Source organism: Pezoporus wallicus, unplaced genomic scaffold, assembly GCF_028554395.1.
Source record: "Pezoporus wallicus isolate ANWC-B61680 ecotype Strahan unplaced genomic scaffold, APGP_CSIRO_Pwel_v1 contig_8705, whole genome shotgun sequence".
NCBI classification, from domain to species: Eukaryota; Metazoa; Chordata; class Aves; order Psittaciformes; family Psittacidae; genus Pezoporus; species Pezoporus wallicus.
The window spans coordinates 510,679-535,150 of record NW_026638439.1 but is presented as its reverse complement, the minus strand read 5'-3'; the positions used below and the strand labels follow the sequence as shown (position 1 = coordinate 535,150).

General features: G+C 41.3%; 1 protein-coding gene across 9 annotated transcripts in view; it reads left to right on the top strand.

Moving 5' to 3' along the window:
- The window catches only part of AUTS2 (activator of transcription and developmental regulator AUTS2), a 733,350-nt gene extending 709,314 nt beyond the window's left edge, over positions 1-24,036 (top strand). For 6 of the 9 annotated variants that reach the window (XM_057410696.1, XM_057410695.1, XM_057410702.1 and 3 more), the window contains 11 exons: positions 627-868; positions 1,277-1,321; positions 5,214-5,309; positions 7,045-7,116; positions 8,789-8,818; positions 9,674-9,745; positions 12,867-13,008; positions 13,534-13,611; positions 14,891-14,974; positions 15,865-16,087; positions 20,858-24,036. In XM_057410696.1, coding sequence (XP_057266679.1) covers positions 627-868; positions 1,277-1,321; positions 5,214-5,309; positions 7,045-7,116; positions 8,789-8,818; positions 9,674-9,745; positions 12,867-13,008; positions 13,534-13,611; positions 14,891-14,974; positions 15,865-16,087; positions 20,858-22,097 — 2,324 coding nt within the window. In that variant the 3' untranslated portion in view covers positions 22,098-24,036. The remainder of the gene's footprint in view (positions 1-626; positions 869-1,276; positions 1,322-5,213; positions 5,310-7,044; positions 7,117-8,788; positions 8,819-9,673; positions 9,746-12,866; positions 13,009-13,533; positions 13,612-14,890; positions 14,975-15,864; positions 16,088-20,857) is intronic. The other 3 variants (XM_057410697.1, XM_057410700.1, XM_057410698.1) reach the window with 3 other exon arrangements.
- Positions 24,037-24,472: the final 436 nt, after the last annotated feature.

The following is a 24,472-nucleotide window of genomic DNA, read 5'->3' as shown; positions in this document are numbered from 1 at the left end:
AAGAACACACTAGAGTTCATAATGTGCCCACAGAGGATCTGTGACTCCCTTAGCGAACTTCTTCACTGCGGTTGTGGTCTGTAGTTAGCATTCCTTCCCTGCCTAGAGGGAAGGTCTCCTGTGGCTGTGCACACAGTGATCCTAAGCTCATGTATGTGCAGAATTTGGGGGTGAGATGTAGAGATTTTTATCAGTGGAGAAAATTGTGCTCTTCTGTATTTGACTGTGGGAGATGTAACATGTCTGCTCCTCCCAGGTCACTGAAAGGGAGCTAAGGGAAGAAGATGGAGCATTACTCATATTAGCAGTAATCACTTGATGTTTACTCACTCAAGCTCCTCACCTATTTTAGGACTATGCCCGTATTTAGGGAGAACCCTTAGGTTAATGCTCAGAGGAATGCTGTAGTGAAGACAGAGTTGGTGAGAGAAGGGAGATGGAAGCATTCTTCTGCCTCTCAGGCCTTTGGGGAGGATCCAAAGGAGCTTTTTTCCCCCTGTGCAGTGACATAGTTTACCACCAGAAAGCTTTACACACAGCATTGCTACTGCAGCCAGCAAACAGTAAGTGGCACAAGGTCTGTGAGAGTCCCTGAGTAAAACTGAGTTTTACTGTTTGTATTCCAGAACAAGATCTCCTCCGTCAGGAACTAAACACGCGCTTTCTGGCCTCGCAGAGCGCAGACCGTGGGGCCTCGCTGGGCCCACCACCCTACCTGAGGACCGAGTTCCACCAACACCAGCACCAGCACCAGCACACACACCAACACACACACCAGCACACCTTCACGCCTTTCCCGCACGCCATCCCACCCACTGCCATCATGCCGACGCCAGCACCGCCCATGGTGCGTACCCCAGGCAGAAATGTGAGGATAAGTAGAGCACAACTCTATTCTTTATTACAAACGTTTCAGATTTGCCAGGTTGTTGGGGCAGGAGGACGCTGCTGCCCAGGTGTGCTTGGGCAGGAGAAGGGCTGGCTGTCCCTTCCTTACGGTAGGTTCAGGGGGCAGCACAGGGGCTGAAGCAGTGCTCATGCTTGGGGCTTGCCAGTGGTTAGAGTGGTGCACTCTGGTGCCTCCTTCTCTCTGTCTCATAAAGACCTTGGTTTACTTTGAAGAAAGAAAAATCCCCAACAGTTTCATTGGAAACTTAATTTTCTGCATATTTTTACCTCTGTTGGTTGCCAAATAGAGAAGTAGTCTTTTATCTTACCAACAGAGCTAAAGCAAGAAAATATAAAGTAACTAGTTTGTGCTTTGATCCCTTTGCAGTTTGACAAATACCCTACAAAAGTTGACCCCTTCTACCGTCACAGTGTGAGTTTTATTACTCTGTTAAAACTGACTTAACCGCTTTTCTGTGGTGGGTTGGGATCACCACTCAGTCAGCAGCACAGTGTCGAATCTCTCCCTAATCATCACTCCAGGATTTACCATTACTGTTCTTGGTCGCTTTGGCTTTTGAAGGCTTGCATTCATGGTGCTTGTTTCTGATTAAGATGCAGTATCAGCTTTTCCAATCAAAAGATCTCTTGCTCATATACCATTTGAAGATAGGTTTGATGTGAAAAAGATGAGGCAGAAGAGCTGACTGTTCCATGAAGCAGGAGAGAGCAGTAATTTCATCATGGTGTTTCAGTTGTGCCACAAACCCTTAGACTGATCTTCTTCCTAAGAAGCTTGAAATGAAATGACAATCTATCATACAAATCCCTCAGGGATAGGTAATCTAATCGTTTTCCTAGTATATCATATTTTGTTTTATAAAATCTGAAAACTTGTCTCATTCTTCAGATTTCAAAGGCACATCTGATCCACTGGCTTATGTTCTGAAAGCTCTGTTTGATGAAAGCAACATGAATCCAGCTAAGCACTAGACAAGTTTACCTAAGAGCTACCAAAAATGCTATGTTTAAGATGAACGGATTTTTAATATTCCAGTTAATTGCCAAGCTTCTGCTCTTGAGAGTTTGAATCTACTGATTCATTTGCTGCTGAAATATGGGTTGCATTTCCTTCATATGATTGGCAGAGCCAGAGATCTAGTTGCATATGACAAGAATTTCTACATCCAATAGTGATATTTTGATGAGAGAAGGCGTACTGCATCAGCACTCAGAAATCTGCAAAGCACTTGGCTTTATGTGTTGGTTTTGCTTAGAAGTGGAACTGGGCAAACAAAACTGGTTAAAATGATAGTGTGATGCTTTCTGCTGTCCTCATTAAACACAGTTCCTGCTAAAAACTCATCCCTGTAGTACATGTGAGTAGTCCTTTTAACTCCTGATACTTCATTTGAGTAACTTTAACTGTGTTGAGTGTTTGCAGGATCAGAGCTCTAGGAGTATTAGGCAAACATTTCAGTCTGTGCTAATCACTTTTGCTCAGAAGGGTAATGCTGATCATTTGCATCGTTGTTTGCAAAACTACACGCTTGCTGAGCTTTACATGGATTCAAAAGATACGTTATCATCCATGTGGCGTGTTGATTCAAGCAAGAACACGGTCGTGGGAAATAGGTAAATGGATTTTAGACAAATGAAGCACAGACGTTGACATGAAATATAGGAAACATTGCTAAAGTCTCCAACTATATATGCTTTTCACATTCAGTGACAGAATCTCTTACAAATCTGGCAGCTACCTGAATTGTAAAGGTCATGGTATTACCCCTTTAAAGCTAGAAAAGGCTTCATGTTGTTCTCTGTTAGCCAGTGAGCTATGCTCTTGAACTTGGCAGAGATCCCTTCCATTGTGTCTCCCCTGCCTTTCCTTCAGGAAAGATTTGTCCTTGCAAAGTGCTTGCAAAATAATCACTGTTGCATTTGATGGATATGTAGCAAGCTAATACCAGAAGATCAACGTGATGGCTACAGGCTACCCTGGATTAAGTCTGTCTTAAACTACAGCAGAGCCATACTAGCGAGGGTATGTCAGTAACCTCCTCTGGTCTGACCACAGATTCGATAAGTAACAGAGGAACTGCTTGCAGCAGTGTCCTGAGCAGCTGCAGTATCAAAAATCACACTTTCAGTGGCATCCACACCACGAATTCAGACACTTCAGAAAATCTGGCAATGTTTTTAAAGTAAACTTTATAGAACAAGGTCTGTTTGAGAGTTAAAATCAATTTACTTCGGAACAGGGAATGCAGCTCACAGGGAACCAGCTGTAGAGTTATAAAACAGTTTTCTTTCTTGGTGTCTTTGATTTTCAGTTGTTTCTCTTGGAGGGGGCTTACTGTAGCACAGTGAGGCATTACTTTTAACCTGCAGTTGATGCTAGTTGTAGTTTGACACTAAAATGCACTGGGTCACGTGAAAGCTGTGGTTACTGCATTGTGCCCTGAAGAAAGCTAGAAGGGAAAAATGCTGCTCGAAGAAGAAGGGATGCTGGGGAGAAAGGGAACACTGACTGTGAAAGATGTCTTTGGAAAGCTGGAGGAATTGAACTGATACAGAGAGATCCTGGAGATCCCATATTTATATTTTATTAATAATCCTGACCTTGAGGAAAGGTCATGTTTGATTAACTCACCAGTTGTTACAAAACTCCAAGGAAAGCATTCTTTATTATTTGTCATAGCCAATAGAACAGTCAATATTATATCTCTTCCCATCATTTGGAATTAGTCCATTACACACAGAATTAAGTGTAGATCTGGAGGATTTAAAGCACATTTTACTCATTGAAGTTATTGTAAATGAGGACATGTGTCTCTTAATGATTTCTCAAATGCCTACAGTTCAGTATCAACTAATCTCAAAATGTTTTCTGCATCATTGAATGGAGCAGGTCCAAATTAAATAGAATTAAGAACAACAATAGAAACGTGAATGGAAGGAGACTCGATACCATGCTTTTAAACAGCGAAAAGCTTTAGGTATCTCTAAAATACTGAAATAGTTTTTCAGCTTTCAGTAAACATAACATAAATCTGAGCTTGCAAGATAAGCAAGTGGAAAGAAAAATGTATAGGAAAAGCCTGGCATAAACAAATTCATCAAAACTTTATGGTACAGATTTACCCTGGAATGTGATTTTCCCAGTGTTTGCCCACACCACATGGCCAGTCTTTGCCCAGTCCTGCTTCTGTTCAGTTGGCCATTAACTCATTTATTTTGATCTTAAAAGTAGCCTACAGTAGATTGCTCTTTGGTTGGCTGTGTTGAGAGGTGACTTTTGATTGGCCAGAGAACCCCATTAGGTGTTTGGGTGGCAATACCACTGAAGTTAGTAGCCATTCCCTCTTAGATGCTGAGTCTTCACAGTGAGAACATCTCTGGAGTGTGATGCTCTGAGCCCCCAAGACAGCAATTTTGTGTGTAACCTCAGCATTTTCCATGGAATTGGGCAAGGTAACTGTGTTACTCCATGAGTATGATTTACAGCTGGACCATGGGGACAAGATATGATTTGATGTTCAGGTTTACTTGCTTGTTTCCCTTGTGTTTCTCTGCATTAGTACTGAACAGCTGGTCGGGTTTTTGTCTAAATTCTCTTAGATACACTGGGATCAGGGAGGTCAGTGGAGATGTGCACTGCTTTATGCTTAGTAGTCTGTCTTGATAAAAAAGTATCCTGAATTTGGAAGATGGGGGGAATATCTGCCTTAATATTTTGTTTAAATAATTAGAACAAATCAGATTGTCTCTGTTAATCTTAGCTGTGGCAGGATATCCTCTCAGACAGGCTAATGAAGTATGAATTGTGCATGTTTTCCTCATTTCCTACATATACTATTAAATTCCTAATGTACTAATGGAGTTTTAATGATACAATATCCTAGAACTCGTCAGGGGTTTCTTCCACTGAACACTAGATTTTTGTGTCTTCCTTGGCTCAGTGTTCTGCCTTTTCTCTTGAACTGGCATGCAAACTGAAGCCGTTTAAAACATCTATCCAATTTAAGAATTAATAGTTAAATAATAAAGTCTCTTTTATGCTATGAGGGCCTAATCCAGGGGAGAGGTTGCTGACTTTATGAGTTTGGAACTGCTTTTAAGCTCTAAACATCATGACATTTGTCAACATTTCATTGACTGCTTTAACTAACATTGTTGCGGTGAGATCACTCTTCAATGCTTCTCAGTTTTCTCCATGTACCATTTTCCCTAATATTATGCAGAAATGCTTTCCCTGTCTTGTTCAACCTGTCTTCTTTTTTGACATGCGCTTGTATTTATGTTTTTCTGTCTTTCTGTTCCAGCTCTTTCACTCCTATCCTCCAGCTGTATCAGGTATTCCTCCCATGATTCCTCCAACTGGCCCCTTTGGCTCGCTACAGGGAGCATTTCAACCCAAGGTAAGAGGGAATTACTGGTATAGCTGTTACTGCTCAAATACATGGATGGTGTGAGCCGGGTTAGGTTTAGGGTTAGCATGTGGCTGAGATTCTGGAGCAGTGGACATCTTGATTTACAATCTAATTCCATAGAGGACAATTGGGTTTTCCAAAACTTACTACAAAGAGAGGTTATTTCTCATTAGTTTCAGATACTTTGAGTCAGAATCATAGAATGTTTTGGGTTGGAAGGGACCTTAAAGCTCCTCCAGTCCCAACCCCCCCTGCCACAGGCAGGGACACCTTCCACAAGAGCAGCTTGCTCCAAGCCCCTGTGTCCAACCTGGCCTTGAACACTGCCAGGGATGGGGCAGCCACAGCTTCTCTGGGCACCCTGTGCCAGCACCTCAGCACCCTCACAGGGAAGAGCTTCTGCCTAAGAGCTCATCTCAGTCTCCCCTCTGGCAGGTTAAAGCCATTCCCCTTGGCCTGTCCCTACAGGCCCTTGTCCAAAGCCCCTCTCCAGGTTTCTTGTAACCCCTTTAGTCACTGGGAGCTGCTCTAAGGTATCCCCAGAGCCTTCTCTTCTCCAGACCGAACCAGCTCAGCTCTCTCAGCCTGACTCCAGAGCAGAGCTGCTCAGTATATCTACATACATTTAAAAAAACTCTCCAGAATGGCATAGTTAACTTTAGAAGCAATATAATTAGTTCCCAGTGTGCATTAATGTAAGAACATGTAATAATCAAGATTTTAAGAACTCATGATCATTATTGTTTACTCATTTCCATAATTATCTCACAGCTCCACCACAATGCAAGACACTGATTTAGTTCTCCTCTCATTTGTGGTAGCTGGGATAGATAAATGTGATGAGCTTGGGTTTTTTCCCCTTTTGTTTTCATGAAGTCACTCTTGATTTATAAGTGGGGGGAAATCATACTCTGTCGTCTGTAGTCTTTGCAACTAAAGACTGAAATCAGGACTGAAATTTCTGCAGAGAAGACACCTTCTTTCTTAAATTGGCCCATCCACTGTAATGACTGAATATGTAAATTGCAGTTCATTAGTGGAATTCTTCGTATGTATAGTAATCAGACTGTTAACAACTCTGTTACTTAATTGTTAGTTACACTGGAGCTGATTTCTTTTTTTCTTCATTTTAATGTAGGAAGAAGCTCTGTCTAAATGTAGGGTTTTGGTTGTTTTTTTTCCCCACAAAGCTGCATTTTGTTACATTAGCTGAATATTTACATTCAAATCATGGGAAAAGCTTTAATTTTGTCAACTGGATGTTGCTTTTTGCTGCTATCTGTATGGTAACAGTTCATTGTGGATGGAGCTCAGACCCTTGTACAGTGACTGAGGAGACTGACTGATGCTTTGTGTGCTGACAGGTTAGCAGCTTTAGCCACTTCAGTGCAGTATCCATAAGGAGCAGAGCACAAGCTGGTCCTCCAAATACTGCTTTAGATGCCATATCATAAATATATTGCTAATCAGGTTTTTGATAGTGGATTTTTCAGTGTTAACAGTCACTGTTCCCTCATGTGTTTTGAATTGAAGTAATGGGAAATTGGTGCAAAATGAAAGTTTGAAAATTGAGGTAATAATACAAAGTATATTATAATGATTACCCTGTTTCAAGAGTTTATCTTCATTGCTTAGGCAAATGTTAAAGTATCATTTTTCACTTCCTGCTGCTGTTATGTGTTGTATTCCTCATTAATGTTGTCTTTCCTTGTGGTATTTCTAGACTTCCAATCCTATTGATGTTGCAGCCAGACCTGGAACTGTCCCCCATACCCTTCTACAGAAAGATCCACGGGTCTGTATAAAATGCTATGTTTTTCTCAAGTAAAGCTCTTCCTCCTGAAAGCCTGTAATGCTGGAGCTGCCATCCTCAATATGTCCAAACTAACATCTTAAAACTAAAGCTTAGCCTGAACTGATTTAAGTCAGTGAGAAATAGAGAAGTTCTGTGTTAGCAATTTAGGTCCTGATACTTCTGTTCGTCATTAGCAACAGCCAGTAGACACTGTGCAGTGGAAGATCTCTTCCCTTGCTGTCAGGAGGCACTCCCCAAGCCCAGGGACAAAGGCACGAAAGTCCAGTGTAGGAATGTATAAATTCTCTTCAGGATTTATGTTTGTACTCTGTAATTGTTTTGAATGTGGGTAACGACAGTTATTCTCTTGGTTACTGTATCGTTGATTGCACCAGTGAAATGTGGATGCACTTTATTGATCACTTGGTGCCTCTGGATTTTCAAGTTCCAGCCTGTGTGAACAGCATTTATTGTCTCAGCACTTGGCCTCAGCTTTTTTTCTGCTGTTCGTGAATGCCCATGGGTTGTTTGTGTGTTTGAGTGAATGTACATTGTTTGTGATGAGGAACATCAGGCAGTTGTATTTTTAGCAGAAGTCTGACAAAAGGAATCGGAAGCTTTCCCTAAAAATCCCTCTTGTGGGTATGGCTGAACTTTGAAGCACAGCAGAGCAGTTTGCTTTGGGTGATGCCAAGTTCCAGTACTTTGGTTTGCTCATACTAAAAAAAAACAATTTTTGTTTGTTTTTTGTCTAATTGAAAAGATGATTAAGTCATTGAGGTTTATGCTCCCTTGCAACTGGTAGTGTAGTTTTGATTATTTCAAGCTGATGTATTGAGCCATCACTTCCTCTGCAAAGTACTTCTTACACCTGTAAATCTCCTTTAGTACTGCATTTCAATAAAGAGAATCCAAAAGAAATGAGAAATAATAAATAGAATTGATTTTTCAGCATTAATTGGTGAAATGTGAGCAAAAAAGAAGAAATTGACCCACCCCCAAAAAACAGGCTACACAAAAGAATAATAATGAGAAAATTGGGAGTTTTATACAGCCCCTGTTTACCAGCATCTGCTGCACTATGAAAAATACGTAAGGCTAAGCCCATTTGTGATAGAGAATGCAGCAGGCAAGCACTCAGGAAGGGCTCTTTGTAGGTACAATTCAGGAGGTAACACCATAGCCACTGAGCAGATACAGTCCTTGGTTTGCAGGAGTACATCTGAAACACATTCCAGCCCATTCCAACCCACTTTATGGGACCACGCCTGTGAAGAAGGCCCCTGTCCACTCCCCAGCCTTCTCGGAAGGCGAGCAGCTTTGAAATATGAGAGAAGTTTGCCCAAAGGATAGCTCCATGGTGTTCTCCCGAGCAGTTATCCAGCCATTTCTGTAGTATTAAATCAACAAATTACTGGTGGTGCCAGAGGACAGAGCACTCTGTGTGAAGCTTGTTTAGTTGCTTGTCAACACTTGGGTACAACAGCTATGGGGGGAGGGAGAGCAGCTCAGATACAGAGGCTGAGGACTAATTATTATCCGAAAGGGCTTCATTTGAAAGTAAAATGATAACATTTTAATTTCATCTCTTAATGAAGCAATACAAATTTGTTAATTAGAGCGATTGTTTGAGTGACAGGCATGTAACCAAGCTGTCATTTCTTCTTCACAGTTGACAGATCCGTTCAGGCCCATGCTGAGGGTAAGAAATCTTCTCGTGATACAGTTTGTCAGGCTTGTCTCAGTCCCCACCGGGTTGGAGCAGCAGACTCATTACAGAGCAGTGCTGTGTTCCAGCTCAGTGCTTTACAACCTGTTTGCTGAGCAGTGTGGTCAGTTCCTTTTCTCATGCATCTTCTGGTCACTTGAGGAAAAGGCACAAAGTTGTTTTCTGTTCTTCCCATGCAACCCTGTTGTTGATAATCCTCCTATTGTGCTGGCTTAGAAAGTCCTGAGCCAAATCCTAGACACCTACCCTGGCAGGGATCCCCTGTCATGGATTCACAGACCGGTTTGGGTTAGAAGGGACCTTAAAGCTCATCCAGAGGGAGTCAGATTCATTTTGAAACCCAGAGTGATGTTTGAAAGCACTTTCATTTTCGCCTTTTGGTGGAAAAGCTGGTCTTGGAACAGCTGCACATTGGGAAATGAGCTCCCTGTACAGTTGTGAAGCAATCCAGCCATGCAGAGCAGCTGCTGAGAGACAGTTGCATTGATCTCAGCAACACAAGCTGCATTCTTAGCCAGTGGCATGAGAAGATTACAAGAGTGTGTAAAATCTGAGCATGAGTTCATTTGGAGAGGAGAGAGACCAGGAGCATTCCTGGATATCCAGAGAAACTGCTTAGGAAGGGACAAATTCTTTGCATGCCTGGTTTCCCAGGAGGATGGTGCGGTACTGAAGGAGACCTTGTGCTTCTATTGTCTTGATACAGAGAATCCCCTAGACCAAAACAGACTGTGCTGAGAGGGGTCAAGAGTTGCTAGAATTAGAGTAACAGCATCATAGTGTTCTGAAAAGTTACTGATTGATGTCGTATCCCTTTTTTTTTTCCAGAAACCTGGAAAGTGGTGTGCTATGCATGTCCACATTGCCTGGCAGATATACCATCACCAACAGAAAGTCAAGGTCAGTCTTCCGGGCATGCCTGAATTTCACATGAGGTGCACAGGGCAAACCTGCGTGAGGAAGAGTTTGCCTCTGGCTGTTAGCAGTTCTGTGCCATGGCTAATGTTTTGTTAAAGTAACCATATGTAGCATTATAGTGTAACCCTCCACTTCATAGAGGTGGCATCTCAGAATTAAAATCACAGAGTCTCAAAGAAAAGTCTGTGCTAGCTTCTATCAAGGACACCAGATCTTCCTGACAGCCACCGGTTTGTAGCTAGAAAGAGCGAAATGGGTGTGCCTGTGAGCTACAATATTGCTTTTGTTTATGACTGAGGACACAAATGTAGCAAGATTGGATGTTTTTAAGCCTGGAGAAGGTAGGCATGTGTATCCCATTCCTCTTATTTAGTGTGCACACCCAGAAGAGGGCACAGGAAGATTCCTGCTTGTCCCTAAGATGCTTCATCCAGTGTGGGTGCACAGCCTCCCATCAGACTTTTTCCCAAGCTGTCTCATAGCTGGAGGTTGGGACCTCTGCGTGTCTGGGCTGGTCAGGCAGACACAGCCTCTCAGATGGGGTAATGTTATCCAGACACTCTCATTGTGCTGAATCTTTCCTTTGTTGTACATGTTTTGAGAATTCAAGGGTAAGGGCCGTGGCCATTTCAGGCTCTGCTGAAACAGAGGTCAGAGAAAAAAACAAATAATTTATTCTTCTAATAGTTAGGGTATTTCCAGTCTTAGTTCAACTGCATTTTCACTGCACATGGACTCTGAAGAAGGTTTCTTTCCCTTTAAAATATTTTCACTATATTTGTCAGTGACAATTCTGTGTTGCTCCTGCAGTTGTTCAGTAGGTCAGGCAAGGCTGGTGCTCTTTGTTGTTTATCCTTGTACTTCAGGAGTCCATAGCTTGTGTTGGGAAGTACAATTAACAAGGAGTCCATTGCACTTTGCAGTCTGTGCATGCAGTTGAATTGTATGAGGTAGTGCTATAGAAATATGAAGATGTTGAACAGCTACTAAAACCTGCAGCTAATAGAGTTTAAAAATAACCCTTTTAAACAAGGTTGACAGGTTAATTTGCTGCAGTAGACATATCTCTCTTCTCTGCTTCCTTATGTTTCCCCTGCTAGTGATCTTCATTCATCTGCCCATTATCAAAAAAGACAAGATTATAGACCTCGAGTGTTATATGTCCTTTTTCTTATTTTATTGAAAAGGTATTTTCTTGAAATGAAATTATTATTCCCATGCTATCTATGTCCTTTGAATCTTCCTTGATTTGATATTCAGAGAGAGGTCATACCCATGTATTTATAACTTCTCATAAATGCCATTTTCATGCAGCCATTTCTTTTACCTAATACTTTTCTGTCTTGCATGTTAAAAAACAGGAATAAAGCCAAGAAGTACAGGAAAGGATGTTCCTTGACTTTTTGAAGCTGTGCATGATAATAATTTCAAGAGTAGTTGGGAAGTGCATTTCACTGTCTCAGTTTAGATCAGAACATTAGATACAGTCTGCAATCAGTAAGGCAAGTAGGCTGATGTCCCCATGGGCTGTCAGACTCACACACAGAGGCAAAAGCCACCATTAAACCATGTCACTAAGAGCCTCATCTACATGGTTTGGGAACACTTCCAGGGATGGTGACTCTGCCACTGCCCTGGGCAGCCTGTTCCAATGCCTGAGCACCCTCTGGGAAAGGAATTGTTCCTAATCTCCATTTAAACCTTCCCTGGAGCAGCTTGAGGCTGTTATCTCTTGTCCTACCGTTTGTTACTTGGGAGAAGAGACAACTTCTACCTCACTATAACCTCCTGTCAGGTAGTTGTAGAGAGTGATAAGGTCCATTCACAGCATAAAAATCTGGCACTCAGGCTTCAAGGGAGGCATGTTTCTGAACTTTGCTTCTTTAAAAGCATGACCTTCACTTGGCCATCTTTTCCATGGCAGTATTCTTGCAGACCGTTACCTCAAACCATTGCTAAAACCATTTTTGTAGTTGTTTTTTTTGTCCTCGTAGCTACATAGACATATTATTAGCACTTGAAAAACAGCTACTAGGCATGCACATTAACTTGGTCATAACTTTTTAATATGCATATTTATATCACTGTAATGGTCTGGACTCTGAGCTGGCACAGTATTAAACACTGATTTATAAAGCGTAAAAGCTGCAGAATGACTGTTAAGATCTACTGGTTCAGTGTGGCCCATTTGTAAATCTTTTCAGCTGACCTGCACAGTTAATCAGCAAGCTGTGTCTGGGGAGTTCTGGGAATTGGGAATTTGGTTTTCCTCTTCATTCTCTAAAACTACTAAAGTAGGGACCACTGACATGAGTCCATGGCACAAAGAAGAGCCTATCCTTCATCCACTTAGCATTAACAATACAGCTGCCTCAGCAAATTTACCTTAATAAAGAAGCCTGCTGCTTCTGATACCCACAGTGATACAGTGCCTTAAGTTTGCAGTGCAAACAGTCAGAATGGGACTTGATTTTTTTCGACTCTACCACACTTCATCTGTAATTGGATTCATTTTAGCCCCTCGTTTGCTCGGTTGCAGCTTGAGAGGTTATGAAGATATACTGCATCAAGTGTGTGTTGACTGCAGCTCACATTGAAATCAGTGGTTCTGGTGTCCACTGTCTGGCAGGGGATTGCTGCAGGGGGAAGAGGGCAGCTGCCTCTGCTGCGGTTGGTGCTTTCACCCAGCTGTAACAGGCCTGCCCACCCAGGATCAGATCCAAGCTAACATTCCTCTTCAGCTTTCTTGTTATTATTTAAAGACAGACCTATTCTTACAGCTAAGCCAGCTTCTGAGGTCCCTTCAAAGATTCTTATGTGTGTTATTTTAAGCTGAAATGCTTTGCTCCAGAGGGATGGATGTGAGCATATGTGAAACACAGTTGAGATTGGTGGAGAAATGTGCATTGGGAGCCTGAGATTTTCTTCCTCTGCTTCCCTTCCAGGAAAATAGCTGTTCACCTATTCTCAGCATCCAAAAGTTAATATTCTGCTTAAAATATGAGTTAGTATGAATAAATTGCTATAACCACATCATTCTGAAAGTGCCTTTTGCTGCTGTTGTATAGGACAGTCTCTTCCAAATGCTGCTCTTGCATTTCAGAAACAGATGCAGTCTGATCCGCACAAGCTGGACTTTGGCCTGAAACCAGAATTCCTGAGCAGGCCACCAGGTCCCAGCCTTTTTGGAGCCATCCACCACCCCCATGACCTGGCCCGGCCCTCAACTCTCTTCTCCACAGCCAGTGAGTACTGACAAGTGAAATCTCCTTGTGTCACACTCATTAAAATGCTCACCTTTGCCATGTTAAAAGGAAATTTCCCTTATGCTTTGGCTTATGAACTGTCTGGAAGATGTGCCAGCAGCTGTTAGTCTATATGATAAATATATTTTAAATTTTTCTCTGTGCTTTTGAAAAAGTTCAGTCTGCTGAAATGCCAGACAGGTAGTAAATGGAGGAACATTTCTTCACACAGTGATGTCTAATGCATCATGGAAGTGACAACAAGTTGTAAATAAGTTGTATTTCACATGCTTTTGTTTTTTTACCCATACCAAAACGTTTCCCCCCTACCCCTTGTAGTCTAACTGGGAATTTCTGTTTGGAAAAGCAGTGATATCTAAAAGATCCTGACACAAGAGCCTTGCCCAGTGTACAGCAATCTCTGCTGACGTGAGCTGCCATTCAAGAACTAGTCAGGCACAGGGCACAGCGAGTCCCTTCCTGAGCTTTTGGTAGAAATTGACCATTTCTGCTTTGTTTTGGTAGGCGGGGGTCATCCAGCCGGCACCCCTTTTGGCCCACCACCTCACCACAGCAACTTCCTCAACCCAGCTGCTCACTTAGGTACGTTTTCTTTGCAACTAACTAGGAGTGAATACAATGCAGAAGTAACATGCATTGACTGTTGAGACCATTGAAGGTTTTCCACATGGAGACGCTTGTGACTATCTTGCCTTCTTAATCTTTACATATGGCACATTTTAGCCATTAGCCAAGTAGCTGGTCTAAATGCACATCATAGTATCACTAACAGCATGTTTTGAAATGCTTCTGAGAACATCTGGATGTTAGAGGAGCAGAGTAACAGGGCTGGTTAGGTTTCACTGTAGTCATGTTTATAACCAAGTCAGAAAAAATGCTGTAAGATTAAGGCTTCAGTTCATAGAGATGTTTCTTTTCTTAATTCCTATTTAAATTGTCTGCTTTTCCATTTAAGTGAGTGGGAAATGTAGCCTTGGAATCTTGTGAGCTGGCCTCAAATGTATCCATTAGTGAAAATCAGTGAATGCACAGTTAAAACCACAACTACCCAAGTTGTACCAGGATGGTCTGCTGGCTGTGGGAGCATCTGAAATGAAGACTCTAAGCTGGCATTTTATTTTGCATGGGGAAGGGTTTGGAAAGGTCACAGAATTGATAACAGCAGACACATATTGGAGGTTTATTGTTCTGCCCTTAGCTGCTTATAGAAAACACTAGGTTTGGTCTTCCTAAATACCAGTGATGGCATTTATCAGAAGTAGTTTCATCAAAATGGTTAGACTTCCTCAAAAAGAACTGGGAAGAGAATTTGTTTCCCATGACTTACCAATACTTTTCAGTCTAGTTTTCTATATGGTATTAGCAACAAATATTAAGAGAAATACAAAATGTTAAGGTCAGCATGACACACCAGTATAATAGGACATTTTATTTATATCCTGGCTATGGTTTAGGAGACATGGCCTGAAGGTTTTAGGAGCACAGTTGCCAGAGTTAATAATAGTCTTGCCTAGCCAGGGACATTTCCTGACAAAGAGCATGGAATTGAATTGGAATAAAAAGAAATAAATATGGAGATGATTGCAGGTTTTAAATGAATGAGGTACTTATGCTGAAGCGCAGGCCTTAATACTGGGTCTACTTTAACATCTTGTTTTGATTGGAAGAGGAAGTTTTCCTAGTAAGATGATCCCATACATACAGTCTGGAAAAATATAGCGGTTTATGTCCCAGTCACAGCTGTGTTGTGAGAGGATAATGTTCAGCTACTGGTGAGCACAGGCAGAGCTTTCATGCTGTAATGCAGTTGGATAACACGCTCATGCTTCATGATAAGCTGCAGCTCTTTCTTGGTTTGCAGAGCCTTTCAATCGACCTGCTTCCTTCAGCGGCCTCACTGCAGTGGGTAGTAACGCCTTCGGGGGACTGGGGAACCCCACAGTCAGTGAGTAACCTCTTTGTTTATCAATTTCTCTTTGCTGTGTAACTCAGGGTATTGAGTGATGGGGACTATTTGCGTTCTTTTTTTACCAGCTTAGACCATATACCCCTAAGAATTTGAAAATTGACCTTTTTCCTGTAAATTACAGCAATTTTTAGCATCAGTAAATTGTTTTCTGTTAGTTACTTAATAGTTTGGGTTCAGCATAGTGCTAAACGTTACCATTACGTCGTTCAGTAAAAGAAAGGGGAAAAGAAGAACATAGAACCTTTGAGTCTAAGGAGTTTGTGTAATTTCTGATGTTTTTGTTGCATGTTCAAGGCTAGTTAATGTGTGCAGCATCCCTAGCTGTGGATGAGACATTTTATTTTCCTTTTTCACCAGTAATTCAGGACATTAGCCTGGAAAAGATTACTAACCTGCATTTATTTGTCCAGGATCATAAACATTTCTCTAGATTTGGCCAGTCACAAAAGATCATCCTTTTAGAAATCACTGTCTTTCTCCATACTTCCAATCTGGCATGATTTTGGTCACATATTATTTTACTTTGGTTCAGGATCAAATGCAACGAGTTCCATTATTTATAGTCTGTATAATGGCCATTTCCTGATGTCGCCAAACTGTTTGGAATAAGGATCATTGTCACTTCGATCTTACTGCTTCATCCCTTGTCAATTTTATCCACAGCATTTCCCTTTCCAATTAAAACAGCTGCCCATTTGTAGGAATGAGACCCTCTAATGAATCTCTGTTAATTTCCTTTCCTTTTCCAGCTCCCAATAATATGTATTCATTTTAACTCTGAGTGCTGTAAAACTTGTTTTGGTAAGTACCTTCACTAGAGCATACCTTTTTCTTAAACCTTTTTGTTTTCCACTTCACCATTTCAGCACCCAACTCAATGTTCGGCCACAAGGATGGCCCCAGTATGCAGAGCTTTAGCAACCCTCACGAGCCCTGGAACCGACTGCACCGAACTCCTCCTTCGTTCCCGACCCCTCCGCCCTGGCTGAAGCCAGGAGAGCTGGAGCGCAGTTCATCTGCTGCAGCTCATGACAGAGATAGAGATGTAGATAAACGAGACTCATCTGTTAGTAAAGATGACAAAGAAAGGTACGAAAGAACACTTCCAAGAATTGTCTAGTTCAAAGCTTGGGGCTCTGTTCCGCTTTTAACCCTTCCCAGCCTGGCACATTGTTAAACCAGAGCTTCAGGAGAGGGACACCTGCAGAGCTGACACCATTGCTGCCTGCAACACGAGGCACTACAGATGATGCAGGTTTCTAACTGAGGTGTTTCCTACTGCATCTGTTTCTCTTCTCACTTGCACTGCACTTCATGAGAAGGAGCTTTGCTGGAGCAGAGTTCAGGCTGTGTCAAGTGAGAATAGAATCAGACCCACACACTCTGTTACCTTGTGGGTCACGTTGTCATAGGTCTTCTGATGACCTACGTGTAGATAGGTGCCTGACAGGATTATTAAAAGGATTGTAAAGGCCATCAGACGCATACCTGCACCTTGGAATACTTAAATAACTTAATAAATTGGACCCTATCTGCAAAACAAATAAAGCTACCTCCCTCTTCAAAAATGGACTGACCAGAGGGACCACTGATGGAATTGTACAATTCTAACACTGTAAAATGCACCACCTATGTCATGTTCCAATACCACCATAAGTTTCAGTGCATGCAGTTCAATAAATGAACCTTAATTCCCCTCCAAAGAGCCATACACACACCCACTGCTATTACACACCTTCAAGCACAGTTTCTATTCAGTGTTTTACATGGATTTGCACACTAACATGTCCAGGCTGGGAAGGGTTAATGGAAAGTAAAACCTGGTCATATTTTTTTTGTCAGGACTGTTCCCATTCTGCAGTTAATTTAGTAACAATTCCTCTTAGCATTTGAGTACCAAATTGTAAGAATTTGCCATTCAGCAAGTGTCATGCCTTCCTTGAAAAATGTAGAGAGGCTGATTTCAGCTTTTTCGGTTGTGGCTTAATGGCTTTCCTGTTCAGTTTGCACATTACGTTGCTACATAATGGCTCTTGTTTCTAATTTTTTACCATAGAAGAATATTTAGGAGATGGGCTTTTCTGACTTCTCTGTCACTAACCCAAATATAGGCATTAGTAGCCTGTTCTAAAAGAAGTTATGCTAACATATTAGATACTCTAAAATACATTGAAGAGCTTTTCTGTATTGTTGTAAAATGTGAAGAGCAAGTCAAACTACAGATCTTTTCACCTACATTTTCCATTGGAATATTTTCTGTTTGGTAGCATAGCTTCATTATTTTCATGTCTGCTGTTAATGCTTCAAAATAAATTGCTGTTACAAATTAGAGATTCTGTCCTGCAAAATGCTTAAGCATGTGAGTAACTTTACTGGCTTGAATGGCAAAGCATTTTAGTTACTAATGATATGGATAGTCTTTAGAATTATGTGATGATTTCAGTTGGTGTTTTGTTGTTTTCTTGTCAAGTGTTCCTGCTGAAGAAAATCCCTTTCCAAAATACATTCCTTGCAAGCTGCTTTGGCATTGCCTGAACTCCATATCATAGCTCAGAACATATTTATTTTCAATAATTTGAGAGCTTACAAATGAGCATCATTCATGCTTCATACTTCTGTGCAATTATGGCTACCAGTTCAGTACAGTTACATTTTCACTGATCCAGTGTTGTTGTGCATCCATCTGTGTGGTTCTGAAGAGTTCTACTTTGCAGCATGCTCACACTGTCGCCTGTAGGAGAAGATGCTGAGAATCCCTTCATGGAGACGTGCTCCCTATGTAGATAATGTCTGGAGCAGTTTGCGAGCCTCTCATACCTGTTCTTGCATCTTGAGTGGCACCCAGCAGGGCGAGGATGTAGCCCTGCTTTCTAGTTGAGGTCCCAGTCTTTGTTACCTGTGTTTGCCAAAAAAACTTGGTTTGCCCAAACAGGAGAACTAGGAATCCAGATTTCTTCTGTTAACAGTGGAAAGGGTACCTCAGAGGTGCCTCTTAGGTTGGCTCTTCCCCATCTAAGCTTGGTGTGAGAGTAGGGTGCAGTGAATCAGTGGTTCCTCTTCTTGGATAAGCTGCATGGCTACTGCTCCACAGCCCCCTTCCAGCTAGACTGGGATAAGGTAAACCCCTCAAGATAGCTTAGATAATATGAAAGTAAAATCTCTGAACTTTCCCTAGGTGCAGAGCAGGCTGGGGAATTACACTGCAGTGACCTCATTCACTCCCCACCTTCTCCTGGAGCATTGTTTGCAGTTGCAAAGGGTTTTTTATTTTGCTTTAAGAATTCTCTTATTCCAGCCCAGCATTAGGGAAAATATCAGTAAAATCAGCTGCTGTGAAAAATAGGATTTGTGCCTTCTCAGTGGTATTTTGTTCAAAAGATGTCATTGAACAATTCCATTCTAATAATGCCATTCACGTGTATGTAATCCCAGAGCATTAAAAAAACCCCACCCAAGAATCTATTGAGCTTTTATCAACATAAATTGGACAAAATACTCAGCATAAGATAAGCATGTTTCAGTGTAGCACACAGCCTCAAAACATACCTCTCTTAGTAAAAAGTTCATTTGAGAACATGATCTTAAGTTTCTCCTTTGTGGAGGCAGAGGCTTAGAGCTGTTCCTGTATTATTAACCTAAGGAGCCCTTGACAAATCTGAGAATAAAAAATTATGCCCTCTCTGACCAGGGAACTACATGTAGTTCACTTAAGAGAGCTACATAATCAATAGCCTCTTGAGCTAATACCATGACTGTAATTGAATAGGATGACACTGGCAAAGGAATATGTTCTTTTGGTTGCACATATATTTTTCTTTAGTTACAGAAAATGCCTGTTACTGTGTCTAAATTTTATACATAATTTTAAACATGTCAGTTACATACAAAGTTGATTAAATATCAGTTAAAGGACTCGATGAGCTCTCTAAGTGAAGTAAAACAATTGGGAGTGTCCTCTGAACTGGTCACATCAGCAAAACAAATAAAAGACTAGGTATTGCAGGGTCCAGCCACTGCTTTCCCAGAGTCAAAGAAGTAGTCTTGACATTGAGAAGCTTTCATTGAAGTGCTTTGACTTGGTCTCACTGTGTCCAGATCTGGAAACTGTTAAATCAAATGAAAAGCAAAAGGAGGGAAATGAGAGCCAGGACACAATTTCCAGACTGTTCATGGCACGGTCAGAGCAGAACATGATACCAAGGAGTTAGTTGGTGCTCAGTGCAGACTGGGAAGTTCTGTTATCAAATGCTCCATCTTACAAGTGTTTTCTAAGTCACATTCTGGCCTCTCAGAGGTCTCTCAGACATGGCTCATAAAATGACAGTTTCAACAGGTCAGTCTAGATACATCTAGTGAGATTATAATAATGAGAGTTCCTTTTGAAAGACATTTTTTTATGCAGTTGCTTCAGTTTCACCAACCAAAAGTACCTCCAGGTAGAAATCTTACACAGGTCAGTTCAGCAAAGCAGAAAATACATAAGTGAAGGAGCAGGTGTCCACTCCAGAGTCATCCTCTTGAGTTGCCGTTCAGCCAGTCAGAATTGCTCATCTTGCCCAGACCGAGTTCCAGCCTGCTGTCCTCATCCAAGTGTGTTCAGGTTACACATTACTAAGCAGAGACTGCAGTACCCAAGGAAAAGCCATGTAACCTGGAGCTGGTGGGGACTTCAGAGGGACCTTGCTGCTTATCCCTCACTTTTGCCTTTATCAACACGTCGTCCATCACTCTGCATGGAATGGGATTTCCATACTTAGCCAGCAGTACATGTCCAGGGATTAGATTTACCTGATGAATTTGATTCATTTGAAATAGGAAATCTTTTTCACTTAGCGTTGCCCATAACAATCCGTAGTCACCACTGCTTCCAGAAAAGTAATTGGTACAGTCTATTCACAGATTTAGGTTTTTGTCCACTGCCAAACAATAATTCTCTAATATGTTGTGCATCATAAGTAAGTTTGAAAGATGGAATGAATTCACATGTTTTGAGGCTCTCTAACATTGGGAGGGAGATGCCCTTGTCCTGGCCCTGCTCTGCTTGCTCTAGCCTACAAATGGGAAAGGGTTGGTAATCTGAAGAGCAACTGACTCCAGAGAGGTGATGTTTTCAGAGCTAGCATGAATGATGGGCATGTAGGGTAGACTGATCTCTACTGAGAAAGTCAACACAAGCCATGCATGATGACCACCTCTATTAAAACACTTGCACTGAGGGAGGAGTGCCTGCCTGTTCAGAGGGGTGGGTTGCTGGTACAGGTATCTTGAGAGGTTTCTGGTTTCTTTTTTAAGAAGTAAATTGAACTGAAGTACCTTAAAAATTCAAAGGTTGAAGAGAACAGAGGAAAGAAATTAGTAACATACATAGGTCTAGAAATGTTTTAAAGTCAATTGAACAAAATGTCATTTATTTTCCCAAATGTATTCTTAATAGAAGAAGCAGGTAAAATACTATTAACCATGGAATTTGGATTTAATTACCTCCCTTTTTTGGATAAAATTAGTATGGTTTTATTTTTCTCTTTCTTCTTTGCAAACAGTTAAGGCTGTTGTCTTAGAAACATGTACTACAGATAGATTCACTTGATAGCCTTCTGTGGACTTCAGTGTTTGAAATCTCAATCAGCTCATTCACAAAGCAGCTTTGGGGATCTTCATCTTCTGGGCCAAGATAATAGAATAGGCCTAGCTTAAAGATGGGATGTTCTTCCGGTGTTTGGGTGTGCAAAAGGAACAGTGCATTTAATGGTGCATGTTAGTAGCTTTCTGCAAAGCAACAAGTATAAATCAGACACCTGAGATGCTTTGTTGTATTTGCAATGTCTCATGCCTTCATTTTTACACTTCTCTTTCTTCTAGGGAGAGCATTGAGAAAAGACACTCCAGCCATCCTTCGCCAGCACCTATCCATCCAGTAAACTCCCTCGGACATAATCGCAGCTCAAACGAGCAGATCAGGAGCCATCTGAATCCCGAGGTTCGAGAGAAAGAGAAACCCAAAGAACGAGAGAGGGATCACTCCGAATCTCGGAAGGAAATTAATGTTGAAGAGCACAAGGTGAAGGACAACTATATTTCGGAGAAAGAAGGCCTGAGCCATGAAAGCCGAGTGGTGGAAGAGTCTAAGCAAATGCCCAGGGTTCCTTCACCCTATGCTAGGCCCCCTGTTGTGGAAAGTACCAGGCCTAACAGTACCTCAAACCGTGAGGCTGAGAGGAAGAGCGAGCCAGCATACGATAATCCGAAGAAAAGCAACGAAGTCAAAGTGAAGGAGGAGAGAAAGGAAGACCATGATGTTCAACCTGAGGGACCTCAGACTCATAGATCATCTGATCAGCCACCACCTATATCTACATCCAACGTCCATCCAAGTCCTTTAGTGTCTATGCCCATGACTGTAGGTGTAGCTGGTATACATCACATGAACAGCATCAGTGGCCTGGATAGGACTCGCATGATGACCCCTTTTATGGGAATTAGCCCGATTCCTGGTGGAGAGCGTTTCCCCTATCCTTCTTTCCACTGGGATCCAATGAGAGATCCTTTAAGAGATCCATACAGAGAGCTAGATATTCATCGGAGAGACCCCCTGGGCAGAGACTTTTTGCTAAGAAATGACCCCCTTCATCGTCTTTCTACGCCAAGATTATACGAAGCAGATAGGTCATTCAGGGATCGGGAACCTCACGACTACAATCACCACCACCATCACCACCACCCTCTCTCTGTTGACCCTCGACGTGAGCATGAAAGGGGCAACCACCTGGATGAGAGGGAGCGGTTGCACATGCTCAGAGAGGACTATGAACATGCACGCCTGCACTCAGTTCACCCTGCCGCCTTGGATGGGCACCTGCCTCACCCAAGCCTGATCACGCCAGGACTGCCTAGCATGCACTACCCCAGAGTCAGTCCTCCGACGGGACACCAAAATGGCATCCTCAACAAAACTCCCCCCACAGCAGCTCTCAGTGCCCCTCCACCTCTTATTTCTACTCTGGGACCTCGGCCTGGGTCTCCCAGAAGGACTACTCCTCTGTCAACAGAGATGAGAGAGAGGCCTCCTTCTCACAACCTCAAGGACATTGAGGCTCGATAAAGAGAGTAAGACTAAATAAAAACCAGAGAAAGAGGGACAGAAAGTTGTAAATGAACATAATATAAAGACCTTCTTACTAGTCATTGATACAGACTGGAGATGTGACCCACTGTACAATATGTATAGACCTGAGTGCAAAGATTTTGAAATGGTTTTTTTGTATATTCTATGTTGAAATTTTCCAGATCTTTTAGCCAAGTTCATGTTCCTTGTGTCTCCTCCTCTATTTTATTTCTAGTTTAAAAATTTCAGAGTTTGAACTGAAGAACAAGACATTAATCTGAATGATTTGACTAGCAACAAGCCACCACCAATGTCAACCATACAAAGCTCTTTCAGACCAGAAGTGAAGACAATTGTAGATATTTATGTAAAAAGATTGCTTCATGGGTTAATGGTTCATATATGCAAAAAGGGTAAGATGAAAGCTTTACTTTGTACAAATGTAAATAGATAAAATTAAGTAACATAATACATTAATACTTCTTAAACTGTGCTATTTGCAAACTTAATATTGATCAACACAGTCTGCTTATGCTGTGTTACATATATTGTTATAGACAGCTAAACCCCTTCAACTATGCAATGAATTTTAAGGCTTTTCACAAAAGCCTTTATAACTCAAAGGAGCCTTTTCAACACACAACATAATTAAAGTCATATTTTCCCTGAACAAGCTCATCTATAATAGAAACCTCTTTCTCTTGCTTGTTTGGATGAAGAAACAGCCCATTACAAGTGTCATTTTCTGTCTGAACCCCTGCACCAAGAGGCTGATGTTACTGTAGCTCATGTACTCCTTAGAACACGTCAGGGTTAGCGGTGTGTAACCTCTGGTACTGTAGTTGTACAGGTTGGGTTTCAGTCACATGAATCTGAGTTAAATAATCAAATACTGGGTATTTTCCAGAACTTTGTCACTTCACATGTCAAATTTATTTTGGAAGAACATCTGCTGATAGCCATTCATGTCTGGGTTTATTGCCAGTGTGGTATTTTTGTCTGTACACACACTGGTTTGGGTTTTTTTAAGTGATTTTTAGCTACATTGAAACAAATCCTACAAGAAAGGTAATACTTTTCTACATAATGGATATGTTTTCACAGTGGATCAGTAGTTGAATTAATGAACTCTTATGCAGATTTCATAATGCAATTTCTTGTACATCAGTTGGTAATAAAGTCTGTGCATAGCTAACAGGCCAGCCTTGTTGTTCCCCAATCACAGAAGACATGAAATAACATGCAGAACATGGTCCTTTGGAAGGATATGCATCGGTCTTCTGAAACCTGTCTTTTCATAACACAGTTTTTTATAACGCGTTCAGTTTCTTGTCTAAATATTTGGAGAGAATATGACTTTATCAGAGAGAATTCACTATCTTGTCTACTGGACTGTAAAATATATGTATGAAATAAAATTAGTTCCATTGGTCTTCTAGTGTATGAAAGTGCTATCTGAAGTTGTTACCCTGTTTTGGCAAAAAAGAAAAAGGAAAAAAAAAATAAAAAAGTTACCTACAGACAGTTGTTTCTAATGCTCAGAGATCTATTTTAGTAGTCAACTGAAGGTTTAGTTGTGAGCTTCAGATTTTGTGAACTCCAGATGTTGTGCAGTGGTTCTTTTCTTTCTTTCTTTCTTTTTTTTTTTTTTGGTTGGTTTTGGTTTCTTTCTTTTTTTTTAAGAACAAAAGGAAAACGAAAAAAAAAACCCAACCCTGAAGAATATGTACACTGGAACCGTAGTGGTAGCTTTCAGTATTGTAAAGAGATTGTTATATACGAACCTTTTTGCTGTTTATCCTGTATGTAATAAAGTCCTTTCTAGATCCTATGTGAAAAGCAAAGTGAAGCGGCTCTCAATCTTCAGCATGTTTCCTCATCAGCGAAGACTTGTGTAATGTAAATTGTGCCATGTTATTAAAAAATGTGAACTAAACTGCTAGGTGCTTCTTTGTGTGGAGTACCCCATCAGTGCTATGGGGAAGAAAGACCTTTTCCCACGAGTGGGGTTTTGTTCAGAATTAAAAATGTAAAGGAAAAGGCATCTTATTAAAATTATTCTAGAAATGAGGAAAAAAGGAACAAAAAGGAAATCAGATCCTTGGCCTGCCAAGATTCTTTTAAATGTAGTTAACTCCCTTCTTACATCAGCTTTGAGTTAAGTGACCACTTGGTCTTTCAGGAGAGTCCCATGCTTAAGCATGTGGCTCTGTGTCAAGCCCTTTTGTCAATCTGTGCAGTTCCACACAAGCCAATGGCTTTTTACCAGTTTTCATCTGCTAATGATATGACTATCAATTACTATGATATCAATTACAATTTATACCGATGTATGTCCAGTTTCCTCCACTTAGTTCTTCATAATTCAGCTT